Source organism: Antrostomus carolinensis, unplaced genomic scaffold (genome assembly GCF_000700745.2).
Source record: "Antrostomus carolinensis isolate BGI_N321 unplaced genomic scaffold, ASM70074v2 scaffold34925, whole genome shotgun sequence".
NCBI classification, from domain to species: domain Eukaryota; kingdom Metazoa; phylum Chordata; class Aves; order Caprimulgiformes; family Caprimulgidae; genus Antrostomus; species Antrostomus carolinensis.
The window spans coordinates 84748-96914 of record NW_010316393.1 but is presented as its reverse complement, the minus strand read 5'-3'; the positions used below and the strand labels follow the sequence as shown (position 1 = coordinate 96914).

General features: G+C 38.8%; 1 protein-coding gene across 1 annotated transcript in view; it reads left to right on the top strand.

Moving 5' to 3' along the window:
- Positions 1-314: 314 nt before the first annotated feature.
- DNAI7 (dynein axonemal intermediate chain 7) overlaps positions 315-12167 on the top strand; it is a gene marked incomplete at its 5' end in the record, with an annotated part of 19637 nt that continues 7784 nt past the window's right edge. The window contains 7 exons of the mRNA XM_029085036.1: positions 315-396; positions 1861-1943; positions 3190-3291; positions 6136-6273; positions 8652-8798; positions 9965-10068; positions 11491-11770. Of these exons, the coding sequence (XP_028940869.1) occupies positions 315-396; positions 1861-1943; positions 3190-3291; positions 6136-6273; positions 8652-8798; positions 9965-10068; positions 11491-11770 (936 nt within the window). The remainder of the gene's footprint in view (positions 397-1860; positions 1944-3189; positions 3292-6135; positions 6274-8651; positions 8799-9964; positions 10069-11490; positions 11771-12167) is intronic.

Genomic DNA, 12167 nt, shown 5'->3' with positions numbered 1-12167 from the left:
GATCTACCTGTTACTCAGTGTCCATATTAAAAGAAAAGATTTTAATATTTCCCTAGTGTGGCCGTGTTCAGGAGCATCTAGCATAGAATGATACATTAATTGTAAGAGCATGTATTGCATCATGAAAATGAGAAGAAAATTGAGTCCAAGATGTGGATTACCATTCTGGAGGCTTCATTGACTGTGTAAGAAGTCTAAAAATCTTAATTCAGGTATCAGATTAGAAGGGCAAAGTTATAGGGGGCAAATACCTCCCAAAATGTATTAAAGTATTATTGACATTTGTTTTCTTCTAATTTATTGCAAACATCAAGTCTGGTGGCAAAAAGAAAGCTAGCAAAGCTGAACAACTGAGATTACAGAAAGAAGAAGAAGAAAGAAGGCTGAAAGAGGAAGGTACTGTGCACTTCATTTACAGGGAACGTGATGGCCAAATCAATTGAATGGGCAGAAAGTAACCTCACAAACTGTGTGTGCACCAGTATCCATCCCTGTTTCACAAATGCAGGTGATTCGTCCCTCGGGCCACATTCTGCGTTACTTGTTACCACCTCCTCCATCTCACTTTCCTATTGGAGCCACGCTGTCTTGCTACTTCTACCATGATTAGGAACTTGGGAAGGAGGATAGCTGGAAGAATTATGTTGGGGTTTTTTTTTTCTCTTACCATTACCTATTGAAATATCCTCAGCAAGTCAGAAATACGATGTTTTGTGGTTTTCTTCCCCCTCGCCCCATCTTCTTTCAAGCCTAGTTATCAGTAGACAAGAGAAATTCTCTGAAAAGGACTTTTCCCAAAGAAGGCCAACAGAATACTTGTGTTCTGAAGTGGTAGCAGATAAGGTGTCTACAAACCTGGATAGACTGAAGTGTAGTTTGCTTGGGCTTACTTCTGTCTCTACTGATGACTGATGCCTCTACACACTTCTTCAAGATCTTTCCACTGGATGTCATTGTTGTAGTCCTTCAAATGCAATCCCAGTTGCGTGACTTGACTTGTCCTCCCCATCTGAATGTGTCTGCTTCTGCAGTTCAGTATCACAACCTGATAGCCCTGTCTGAACATCAGATCCATCTCTTCTACTTCCCTTTCTGCCATTAATCCATCCTGGTGGGGGTTTGGGCTATGACTGCTCGTAACAGTAAGTGACTACTAATCGCTAGTAACCTCTGTGGATTGGTTAGTGGTTCAGGTGAGCACAGGCAGATTGGGGAACTGCCCCTGCTCTTGCCTCTGTGCAACACAGATGTATTTGGAATGAGTTGCATATAGGCAGTAACACTCAAGCCACTGTTTGGGAGCATCTGGATTGATGCAGAGGCTGTGCTAGCTTAAGCTGAAGGCTTAGAGGTTGAAATCAATTTTAGTTTTCACATCCTCTCCCATCTTCTAGTCCCTGTGGCAGCAAAGAAAAGCCAAACCTGTGATCAGGAGTATCTGATCCTGAAAAGGATTTCAGTGAAGAAGTAACTCTATGATCGAGGTACCCCACCAAAGGTTGTAGGAGGGAAGAGTAACTTGGGACTGAACCACTCAGGCAGTTTCACCATAGACATTGGATTAAGAATTTAAGCTGTAGATAAAGAGAGCACTCCTGCTGCTGTTTTTGAGGGGGGAAAAGGGCTTGGACCCTCATCTCCACTTGTATCGTCACAGGCTGATAGGAGTAGCGCCATAGATAGTGTGTTTTAATACTATGATTCAAAGTAATTTGGCTTATTTGCAAGATTTCTGCACTGTAAGATACACTTTTGTGTTGCTCATTATTATGGGTTTTTTGTCATTACAGCTAATAACAAAATAATTTGTTTTATTAAGCAAAATATAATTATGCTCTTGATACATTTCCCAATCTTCAGAGGAAGCCAGACTTCAAGAAGAAGCAGCAAGACTTGAAAAGGAGAGAATTGAACAAGAACAGATGGAAAAGCTTAAGGCAAAAGTTAGTTCATGCTCAGCAGTTACTGAAAATTTATAATCCTATTTCTGAACTTGTGATAAGGTCTATAAAAAGTTATTAATCTAGTGTGAGAATGGAAAGGAATTTCCTTATGTCCTTAGTGTTGGGAACAACGTAGAGGAAATTTTCTAGCGTCACTAGATTAAAATTGGTAATGAAAAATCTAGCCAGATCACTGAAAAGTACTCCTGTGTAAGATCCCACAAGTTGAGAAGGTAGTAAGCTGGGTTAGTAATTAAATAAAACACGATACATGTAAAGTCAAGAGAAATGATGCTGGGTTGTTTCTGTAGTTGCCTTTCACTCAGCCAATATTTGCCCAAGTGTTGCTTTGATTCAGAAAAATTCTCTGAGACAAGATAGTCTTGCCTGGTTTTGATACATAAAGATGCTGTGGTTAAATACATTAACTTTTGGGATATATGATACTCCAGTTTGAATAAATACTTAATTTTTTCCATTTCTACTATACTTTAAATTGAATAATTTTTTTGTGTTCCTTATAATTACATTTGGTACAGCTGTGGCAAGAAAATTTTGGTATAAATTCTAGAAGTGGTTACATATTAGGACAGATGCACTGATTTGTATGTGTGCATGTTCATATATATATATATATATGTGTGTGTGTGTGTATATTTAATTATGTATGTTTATTTTTCCTAAGATGACTGGCATTCAGAAAAAAAACCTGAATAGTATCTAAATATTTTTGTGTTTCAAAAAAAGAAAAGAAAAGGAGTTTTACTACAATTATTTTTTTTCCCCCAGAAATAGAATGGAATCCCTGTGGCTTTTGTCCTTCACAAAATATTATTTTCCCCCTAGAGAGAAGATACATTTAAAATAATATAAATTAGAAGGGTAAAAAAAAAATCATCTTGCACACATTTTCCCACATATGCTTACATTTTTCATCAGCTCTCATTACGGATAGTTCCAGGATGATGGTATGGAAACTATTCAAGTGAGAGGTTAACAATCATATGACATGTTATGGTTATCATATGGCTCAGCAACTGATATGTGATGACAATAACATATTGCAAACTGCTGCAGTCTTCTCAATTAAATTTTTCAGAAAAAAAGCTAGTTGTCAGTGTTTGGATTTGTTTAAATGATAATTCATTCAAATATCCTCTTTTTTTTTTTAATTTGATAAAAAATAATTGTAAGCAGTAAACCAAATATTTTAATTCCTCTATTTGATATATGTGTATTTTAACAGGATCAGGAACGAAGGGAGTCTGAACTGGCAGAACTTCGTTCTCTGGAACAGAAGTTTTTGTCTGCACAGCAGTGGAAAAGGGATCACAGAGCACGTGCAAAAGTAAGCGTTCTTCCAGAAATCTGCCCAGTGTAGTAGAGGTTCGACACTGAAGGAGCTTCAGGCTTCGTCTCCATTATAGGATCCAGGAATGCTTCCATTTCTTGAACTTAGGTGTGAGCTATGACTGCAGTTCAAGTTCCATCTCAAGGTAGTAACTGGCCATCCTCACTCTCCTCTGTCTTCTGTACTTTGGTGTACACAGAAAAGAAACATGAATGAAGAGAAGCCTGTCCAGCTGATCAAAGAATTAGGGACCCCCAGCTTACCAGCAGTCAAGGGGAATTGTAGTTTCGTATGTTCTGCTATTTGTCCTTCTTTTTCTATTTGTTTAATTGATTCTACTTTTAAACATTACATAAAAAAATCTCTACTGGGGCTTAAAAAAATTTTTGTAGAATTTGAGACAATTGACAACATTTGTTCCAGTGGTTTCTGGATATCACAGCTCATCATTTGGAGAGAGGTTGGCCAAAACTTTAAAGGACACAAATCTGTGTCACATATCAGGACTTGAAATAGGTACAAATGCAATTCAGAGTTAATGTCTGTAGTTTAGGGGTCACATACATGTAGGTTGAATATTCTGTAATATTATAGTACTCTATGCCTGTAAAGTTAAATTTTAAATAATAAAGTATGGAAATACAAGAGTAGAACATTTAGCTCTTTTAAATCCATCAAACATCATTCAGTAACTGATAATGGTATTTGGTCAGTTTGGTTCCAGGTAAGATTAAACAGACTTGTAGACACAAGGATTTTCTTTTTGTCTTGTATTTATCTTGTCTTAATCCTTTCTAAAGCCTCTGTAGAACAAATTTAGAATCATAGGATAAATCATGCTAGAAGGGACTTCTGAAACTCATAGACTTCAGCCTCCTGCACAGAGCAGGGCAAACTTTCAAGTAAGGTGAAGGTGCTCAGTTGAGTTTTGAAAATGTGTAAGGTTGGGGATACCACAGTACCTCTGGGCAACCCAGCTGAGTCCGTTACGACTCTCATTGTAATAATTTTTCTTTAAATCCAGTTGGCATTTCCCTTGTTACAGTGGATGATCTTGGCCTCTTTGTCCTGACACGTCCTCCCTGTGCACCTCTGAGAAAAGTTTGCCTCTGTAGCCCCTCTCTAGGTACAGGTGGATTGCAACTAGCTCCTCCCTTTGCGTTGTTAGTCCTCTCCAGACTCACAAAGCTCGGCCTTTCCTCATGTGTTGTTTCCTCCAGTACCCCCAACCGTTTTAATGTCCCTCCTCTGGGCTTCCCAACTTACCACTCTTTGCTTTTGTACTGAGGGACCCCAGACTGGGTGCTGCACTGCAGATGTGGCCTCAGGAGCCCTGCAGAGGGAACAGTCCTCGCTGGGGTAGCCGGCTCTGCCCGTTGCTTTCGTTGCCACAAGGGTGCAGCATGATAACTTCACAGTTCCCTCTTGACATCTTCGGGTGATTTTTACTGCGTTTTTCAGTTGATGACAAGCTCTGACTTCATTATCCTTGAGAACAAGAGAATCTGCGAGTCACTTTGAAAGGAGACAGTTGTTATTTATGGATGTTTCTGAAGAGTATTTCTCGGAAGGAGAAACAACATTTTTTTTGTTTTGAAAAGTAACAGCAAAATAGAACTGTGATTTTAAAAATAGATCTTAAATTATAATACTGGTAGATTATGGGAGATAATAGAGTTTGTATTAGTCTGTTGTTAAGAGTATTTAAGGTAAAAGAAAGTTATAATACCAAATGCTGAGTTTCCATGTCCATTTCTGAACAATGGCAGTTCAGATTAACAGACACATTTACAGGTTACTGTGAAATGTATCCTTTTCCTCAAAGAACAAGTGTTGTTATTTTTAAGGATGTGTTTTCCGGATGGTGAAACTGAAGCTCTCTTTTAAATGCAAAGATGTAAAAGAAATAAATAAAAAGAAATCAGATGTTTTAATTACTGAAGACTGATCAGTCTTTCATACAGGAGTTTCCAGTGTACTGAGCACTCACCTATTACTGCTTTTTTTGAAGTCAGTGGAAATGGTTATGGAAGTGGTTGGGAATGCAATTATACAAGCCCTTTTGCTTTAAAAGATCCATTTTACATTGTAATGCAATCTTCACAGTAAACAAGGAGGCAGTGTTTCCTTAATATCTTACTATATGGATGAAAAAAATTACATTATAAGTGATAAATTGATCCATGAGCCAATGTTAGGCTCATGTGTGGAGTTAAGTGGGTTTAGCCTGTTGCTGATTTTTTTTTTTCATTAAGAATGACCAATAATTGATTTGAAAATAAAATTATTTAAAAAAAAAAGATCTAGAGTTTCACGTTCCCACCAGAACAGCTGAACTGGTGGTGATAAGGAGGAGGAAATCTCCTTCAGAGGCAGAAAAGGGAGGAATAAACATGTTGGGGAAAGCTCTTAAGCAGCTTTATTGCCAGTGTAGGAATTTTCAGTTTTGTTGGCAGTATCTCGTTTGAGAACCATCTGCCTCTTCCACCTGCACTGGTTCCTCGTTTATGTTCTCAGTCATTTATTCTTTCCACTTCTCATTTGTGGCAGGTACTGAATTCATTGCTTTTGTAAATGTGCAGTCTCTAGCAGAGCAGCAGCCACTGATGAGTGAGTGTAAACAGTGAATGTGAGGTGGGCAGGAGTATCTTAACACATTAATATCACAGTAAAGCAATTTTTTCTGCCATAGTGGTATGCCAGGTGGTGTTACAGTCTTGTTTAGATGCAGGTGTGAGTGTATCACTATAATATATTTGTCTTTCAGAGTCCTTTTTCTTGTAATAATGAGTCATTTGCACCACATGCCCATATCTACTTTTCTTTGAACATTTTTTGTAGTGGGAGCATTACCTGAGTTGTGATGGAAGTCCTGACCCAACTGTTCTGCAGGAAATAAATACTTTCATGAGCTTATGGCGTGAAGATCAAAATGAGGACGTTCAACTTGTGATGGAGAAGGGAGAACAGGTGCTAAATGTAAGTGTTAAAATGGTATGTTTCAGTTTAAGCTTACCAGAACATAACCTTGGCAGCCCTGCTCTCTTTTTTGCTTCCTTGAAATTGACTAGAACCTTCAAAACACAGATTTTTTTTTCCAGTTTTTCCATTTTTTAAATTGCAGGTTTATTCTTAACTCTAAAGAAGGTGGCTTCTGACTTTTAAATATACAGTGCATTTAAGGGATTTGTGTGTAGTGTTTCTACACTGAGCTCCAGTATTCCAGCATCCATCTTCTCTGCCACGTACTTTGAACAGTCTTGAGCCAGAACATATAAGCTCATGTTATATAAAGATGCTTCTGTGGACAGCAGCCTTATTGTGTAACACTTAGAGCCAGTAAAGTGTCGTGTAAGAGCAGGAGTTTCCAAAATGCAGGCTACCAGCCATTGCTGATTTGTGAGGCAATTTTAAGCAATTTGTGGCTGCTCTGTAAATGTAGGATTTTATTTTCATTTATGCTAAATTTATAGTGTTTTTCAGGAAGTTAAATGGGCTTCTCCAGAAACTGGAGGTGAAAGTCACATGTGTAATACCACTTTTCTTGGGGCAGGTTTGGTTCTGAGCATTAGGTTTCCTTTCTTGGAGTTCTTGCTGGGTGCTGCAATTTTCACCTTCCAGGTACTGCCTTTTTCTGAGCCCACAGGGAATGTGCTGGTCCTTTCCAAGAATTTCAACAGATAAATCCTTCCTTTCCCTTCTCCACTGCAACCCAAGCAAAAGCCTGGCAATTGCCCACTTCCCTTCCTTCTTGCCACTCTTCTCCCTGCTGTCACATCTTTCCCACAAACACACTTCCTCTCCCTGCTGTATGTTTCCCATCCAACACTGAAGCAGTTCCAGCTATTTCAGGTCCTGTAAACATACACTGCCTTGCACTGTGTGCTCGGTGGAGTATGATGTGATACTAGAAAACAGGCATTTTTGTTTTACCCCTACTGGAAATGCAAGGTGATGTCAAAAAGATTGTCTGTCTTCTCTTGCTCTAAATCACTTGAGCATTTCTTTCCTGTTCTACGTGTTTATTTAATGGAAATTATTAAACACTCTGAACTGTGAGATCCTGGAGATCAGCAGCTCAGAGTTGACAGGGACCAACCTCACTGTCGAGGCAGACCATGTTAAAGGGCAGTGCAAAAAAGACAGGAGTCATTTCAGTTCTGTGCTGCTTTGCCACACCTTTAATGAGCAGCAGCACAATGATTCCACAGGTGAGGGGAAGAAGAGTCTGGCGAGTCTGAAGGGAGACATATAAAACATAATCCGATCCTCCCTTTCTCTCATCTCAGTGCTGCAGGTCACTTTCGCCAGCTAGGAGTTTTTTAGTTCTATACAAGCATTTAGATGTTAAGATATGAGCATGTAGTGGAAGACAACAATGTTATGACAGAGTTCCAAAGTTCACGATAAGGATTATTCTGAGAATTAAAATGTAATTGTATTTGTCTTCCTATTTTTTTTTTTTTAAGATTTCGTACTTGAGATTATTACTATAGAAAATATTATTTCAAAATAAAGCTTTAAGCTTTAAAATTCAAAAATAAAGCTGTAAGCTTTCCATGAAAACTAATTTTTGACCAAAATGTTTCTTAATATGACCCATCTGGTTCAATAAATTATCTATTTCATAGGCTAAGATTTCACAGTCCACAGGTAAGGAACGAAGGAATTGGGCTAGAGGAATGAAGGAAGGCACACTTGACCACAGAACCACAGAATGTCAGGGATTGGAAGGGACCTCGAAAGGTCATCCAGTCCAATCCCCCTGCCGGAGCAGGAACCTAAATGAGATCACACAGGAAGGCGTCCAGGCGGGTCTTGAATGTCTCCAGAGAAGGAGACTCCACAACCTCCCTGGGCAGCCTGTCCCAGGGCTCTGTCAGCCTCACTGGAAAGAAGTTTCTTCTCAAGTTTAAGTGGAACCTCCTGTGTTCCAGCTTACACCCATTGCCCCTTGTCAATGAGCCTGGCTCCATCCTCGTGACATTCACCCTTAACATATTTATAAACATTAATGAGGTCTCCCCTCAGTCTCCTCCAAGCTAAAGAGACCCAGCTCCCTCAGCCTTTCCTCATAAGGGAGATGCTCCACTCCCTTCGTCATCTTGGTGGCTCTGTGCTGGACTCTCTCAAGCAGTTCCCTGGCATTTCCAACACTTGGCGTGGTTGACTGGCTCTCTGCTAATGCTGGCTTAGCACAATTTCTAGAGATATAATAGAAAAAGATTATTTCCATGACTAAAATGTGTTTAGGTACAAAGAAAGAAAGTTTGCCTCATTTTTTTATGACAGAACACACAGTATATTAAGGGTGGTGTCAAAACAGAGATACTTTTCCCACATATAATGTCTTCTAGTTAATTGAGAAGTTGCAGTTTCTTTTACTGGACACACCACCAAGTGAGATAACAGAAAAAGAAACAGTCCAGTACCAGGAATCCATTCTGGAACTGCAGAATCTGCTTCAGCAGAAGTACGATGGAGCAACAGAACACTTGCTTAAGGTAAGATTTACTACTTCTCACAGTGCACATGAAGTTAGCTACAAGTGTCTTGTGATGGTTGGTTTTGTTTGTTCTTAAATTGTCACAGAGATTAGTGTTTAGTTTCCAAATTTAGTATTTGAGTTTCCAGGTCATGTGTGTAGCAGATGCTAGATTTTTTATTGCTTCAAACCCCCTGCAAATCTTAGCTTTACACTGGAAATTCCCACCATAAAGACATTTCATGTGAAATTATTGTGATATTTTGTGAGAACTGGAAATGTTGAAAATGAAGGTGCTGTATTAAACTTGTTTCCTATTTTGTCTCAATGATTTAAATTAAAGTTAGTTGACTGTACAAAAAATTGCAGATGTGAAAAGCAGATCATAAGGTCTGCTTGTACACATCTTTTAGTGCCAGTTGGTACGACTGAAATAGTTTTTAAGCTAAGATCTTAGGAAGAGTAAAGAATATTTAAACAAGAAAATGAAAATGTACTTGGGAATAGTTTTTCTGGGTTGCATGTATCTAGGTGATCCTGCTTGCTATTTTAAGTCTATCGATCAAATACACAAGTATGTTTAGCAAAAGAATATTGCTAGTGGAAACAAAAAAGGAAAGGGAGTAAAGGAACTAGGAACCCTCTGTATGCTTGTTCACAGTCAAAACCCTCTGTAAATTAAGGAATGTTAAATTCTTGATCATCTTTATTGACTTTAGGATTAAACTCCTAAGGTAATTATAATTTCACAAGTTTTATATTGACAAAAATATAAAATAATCTGTGCAGTGGCTGTGGTATAGTCTGTGGGCTGTGCTTTATTGCTCAGTAAGTCTGCTTTTGGCTTGGTTTTGTTGTTTTTTTAACTTGTCCTAAGAAGTATTTTTGAGGGAACATGATTAAGGGAGATAGGCAGTACCTTTGAAGGGGATAATGTAAGATTCCATATTTGGCAGTATTGTTACTGACAGAATTGAAGTCAGAGGAATTAAAATAACATAGTTCAAATTTTAACAGAGAGATTTGAGTTTTTAACTGTTACATTTTAGTACATAAGTGCAGCATACCTGAGCTTAGTCTGTTGGATTTTTATTCCCATGTGTCTTCTTTTATTTATTCAAGTGTAAATCAAAGAGTTATAAATAAGAAGAAAACATTATTTAATCTGCTTTTTTTTCTTTGTAGACAGGTAATATGTATGAAGATTCTGACACAGGAAATATGGAGGCAATCATAAAGGACAAAAATGTTACTTTTTGTATTTGGGCCAATCTGACGAAGCAAGTAAGGTACAGCATGCTGAAGTCAGTAATTTGTTGTATACCCAAGTCAAGTAAACACCAAGAACCAGTTTCTCATCATCTTCTTCATGTTGAATAGATTTATTCTACAGACATCCCAGCTGATGGATTTCATACCAACCTGTTGCTAAGGAAGGTAGTGGTTACATCCCAGTTTTATTAAAGAAACAGGAGTGTTTTACATATGTGTAAATATATATATATTTATACATATATAAAATTTGTTTCTTAAAATGCTACAGGAGAACCCTGTTACTGCCAGAAGAATTTTTAAAGGAAAACAATAAAACTCATGCAGAAAATTGAAATTCTTCTGGAAGTAATGTTTCTTGCTGATGCATTAAACTAGTTTCTAAGCTGTTACAGTTTCCTGCAAAGTGGTGCATTGGGCTCAGTTGTCTGTTAGATAAAAGACTGAAGGGCCTGGAATGCAAATATCCTCCCTAGTGTGTTCTGTAGCTAAGATTTTTTAAATTAGATTTCCATTTAACTCATCTGTTTTTCAGAACAAGGTTTTTGAGCAGACTTCCTACTCCCACTCTGCAAATATGAGGAATAAATTGGTAGAAGGACTTTGCCTTCACTGTTGCTAAGGTAGCTAGAAGGCTGAGTGCTGAGCAGTGTCAGACTGACCTGTAGGAAGAGCCCATTTTGGGTTAGTGTTAAAGCCTTTTGGTCAGCTTAGAGATGTACATAAAAATTTCAACCCAGAATTAAAAAATAAATGCTGCTTTCCTAGAACAATCTTAGAATGTGTGACTAGCTGATCTTCTCAGAAAATAAGAATTTTTTAAATTGTTCTGGCTTTGGTTGGGCAGAAATTGCAATGAGCAAGAAACCTCTGTATCTGGTGAAAGAACCCAAGTTCCCGAGTTAGATACTTGATCTGATGCAAAGTGACCTCCTGTGCTGCTCTTCCCGTCTCCTACATGGTCACAAGGACTGCTGTCTGTGTGACACTGTCAGTTATCAGAATTACCTTCATGTCTGTGCATCTCTCTGGATTTTATGTGGAAGATGCTGAGACTGATGTGATGCAGACAGCTAGTGACGTCACCTATATAGGAATTTTCCCATTAAATTAGCCTGTTTTACCAGGAATGTACTGTGTGGAAGAGCTGCCGCCTGATTCTGCCTCTTTGTCAGCCTGTCAGTCAGGGCTGTTCTCTTTGGAGCTCTTGATCCCCGTTATGCAGTTACAGCTTTTCTGGAAGGGCTTACAGACAGCTGTCAGGACAATCGGGAAGCGCATCGTGACATCCCACTCGATTTCTTAGGCTGTGCCCTGCAACAAAAGAGAATTTAGGTGACTTTTAGCGTAGAACATCAATCTGAATTCTTAGGAAGGAATGTAAATGTAAGTGCTGCCAATCTTACTAGGGAATGTTATTTTTTTTAACTTATTTACAGGTTCAAACAGCACACGTTTTGTGACGTACAGCATGGATTTGATCTTCCAAAGTCACTGGCTGAGAGCAGTGTTGCTGTTCGCATATTGCACACTCAGTACGATCACTTATCTCCGCTTTGGCTGCGGTGTCAGAGTGTGCCAAAATCAGAAGTCTTAGATAGCAAAGAGTTAACTCAGCATTCAAAAGACAAAGTAGAAGAATCAGAAGAAGTGGAAAAAAAAGCCAGAGAAGAGCCCAACGTCCCTGCTGAAGACGAAATGTGTTCTGATGGGAGAAAGGTAGGTAAAAACATCCCACCACAGGATATTTTACGTTGCTGTTGTTACTCGAAGCCTCGTCCCACTGTAACGGCTCCTTCGTGTGTCCTGTGCCTGAGACAGCCATGTTCTTAAACGCTTTCTAGAAGAAGGCAGAAATGCAGTTATTGCAGTGCCAAGGACCTTCTCAGGAGAGTGGAAAGATGAATGACCAAAGATTGTTGTACAGAAGGTAGAAAGGGACGTTTGGACAGGCTATGGCAGTTACCGTGCAGTTGACACGTGAGTTGGCATTTGGTTGGCAGTTTAAGAGTAGGATCAAGCTGTGAGGAAGGCTGGGTGCCATTGTAAGGTATTTCCATAAATCTGTGACATGAGAAACTGACAGCCCCGTAAAATCACTGCAGGAATCCAATAT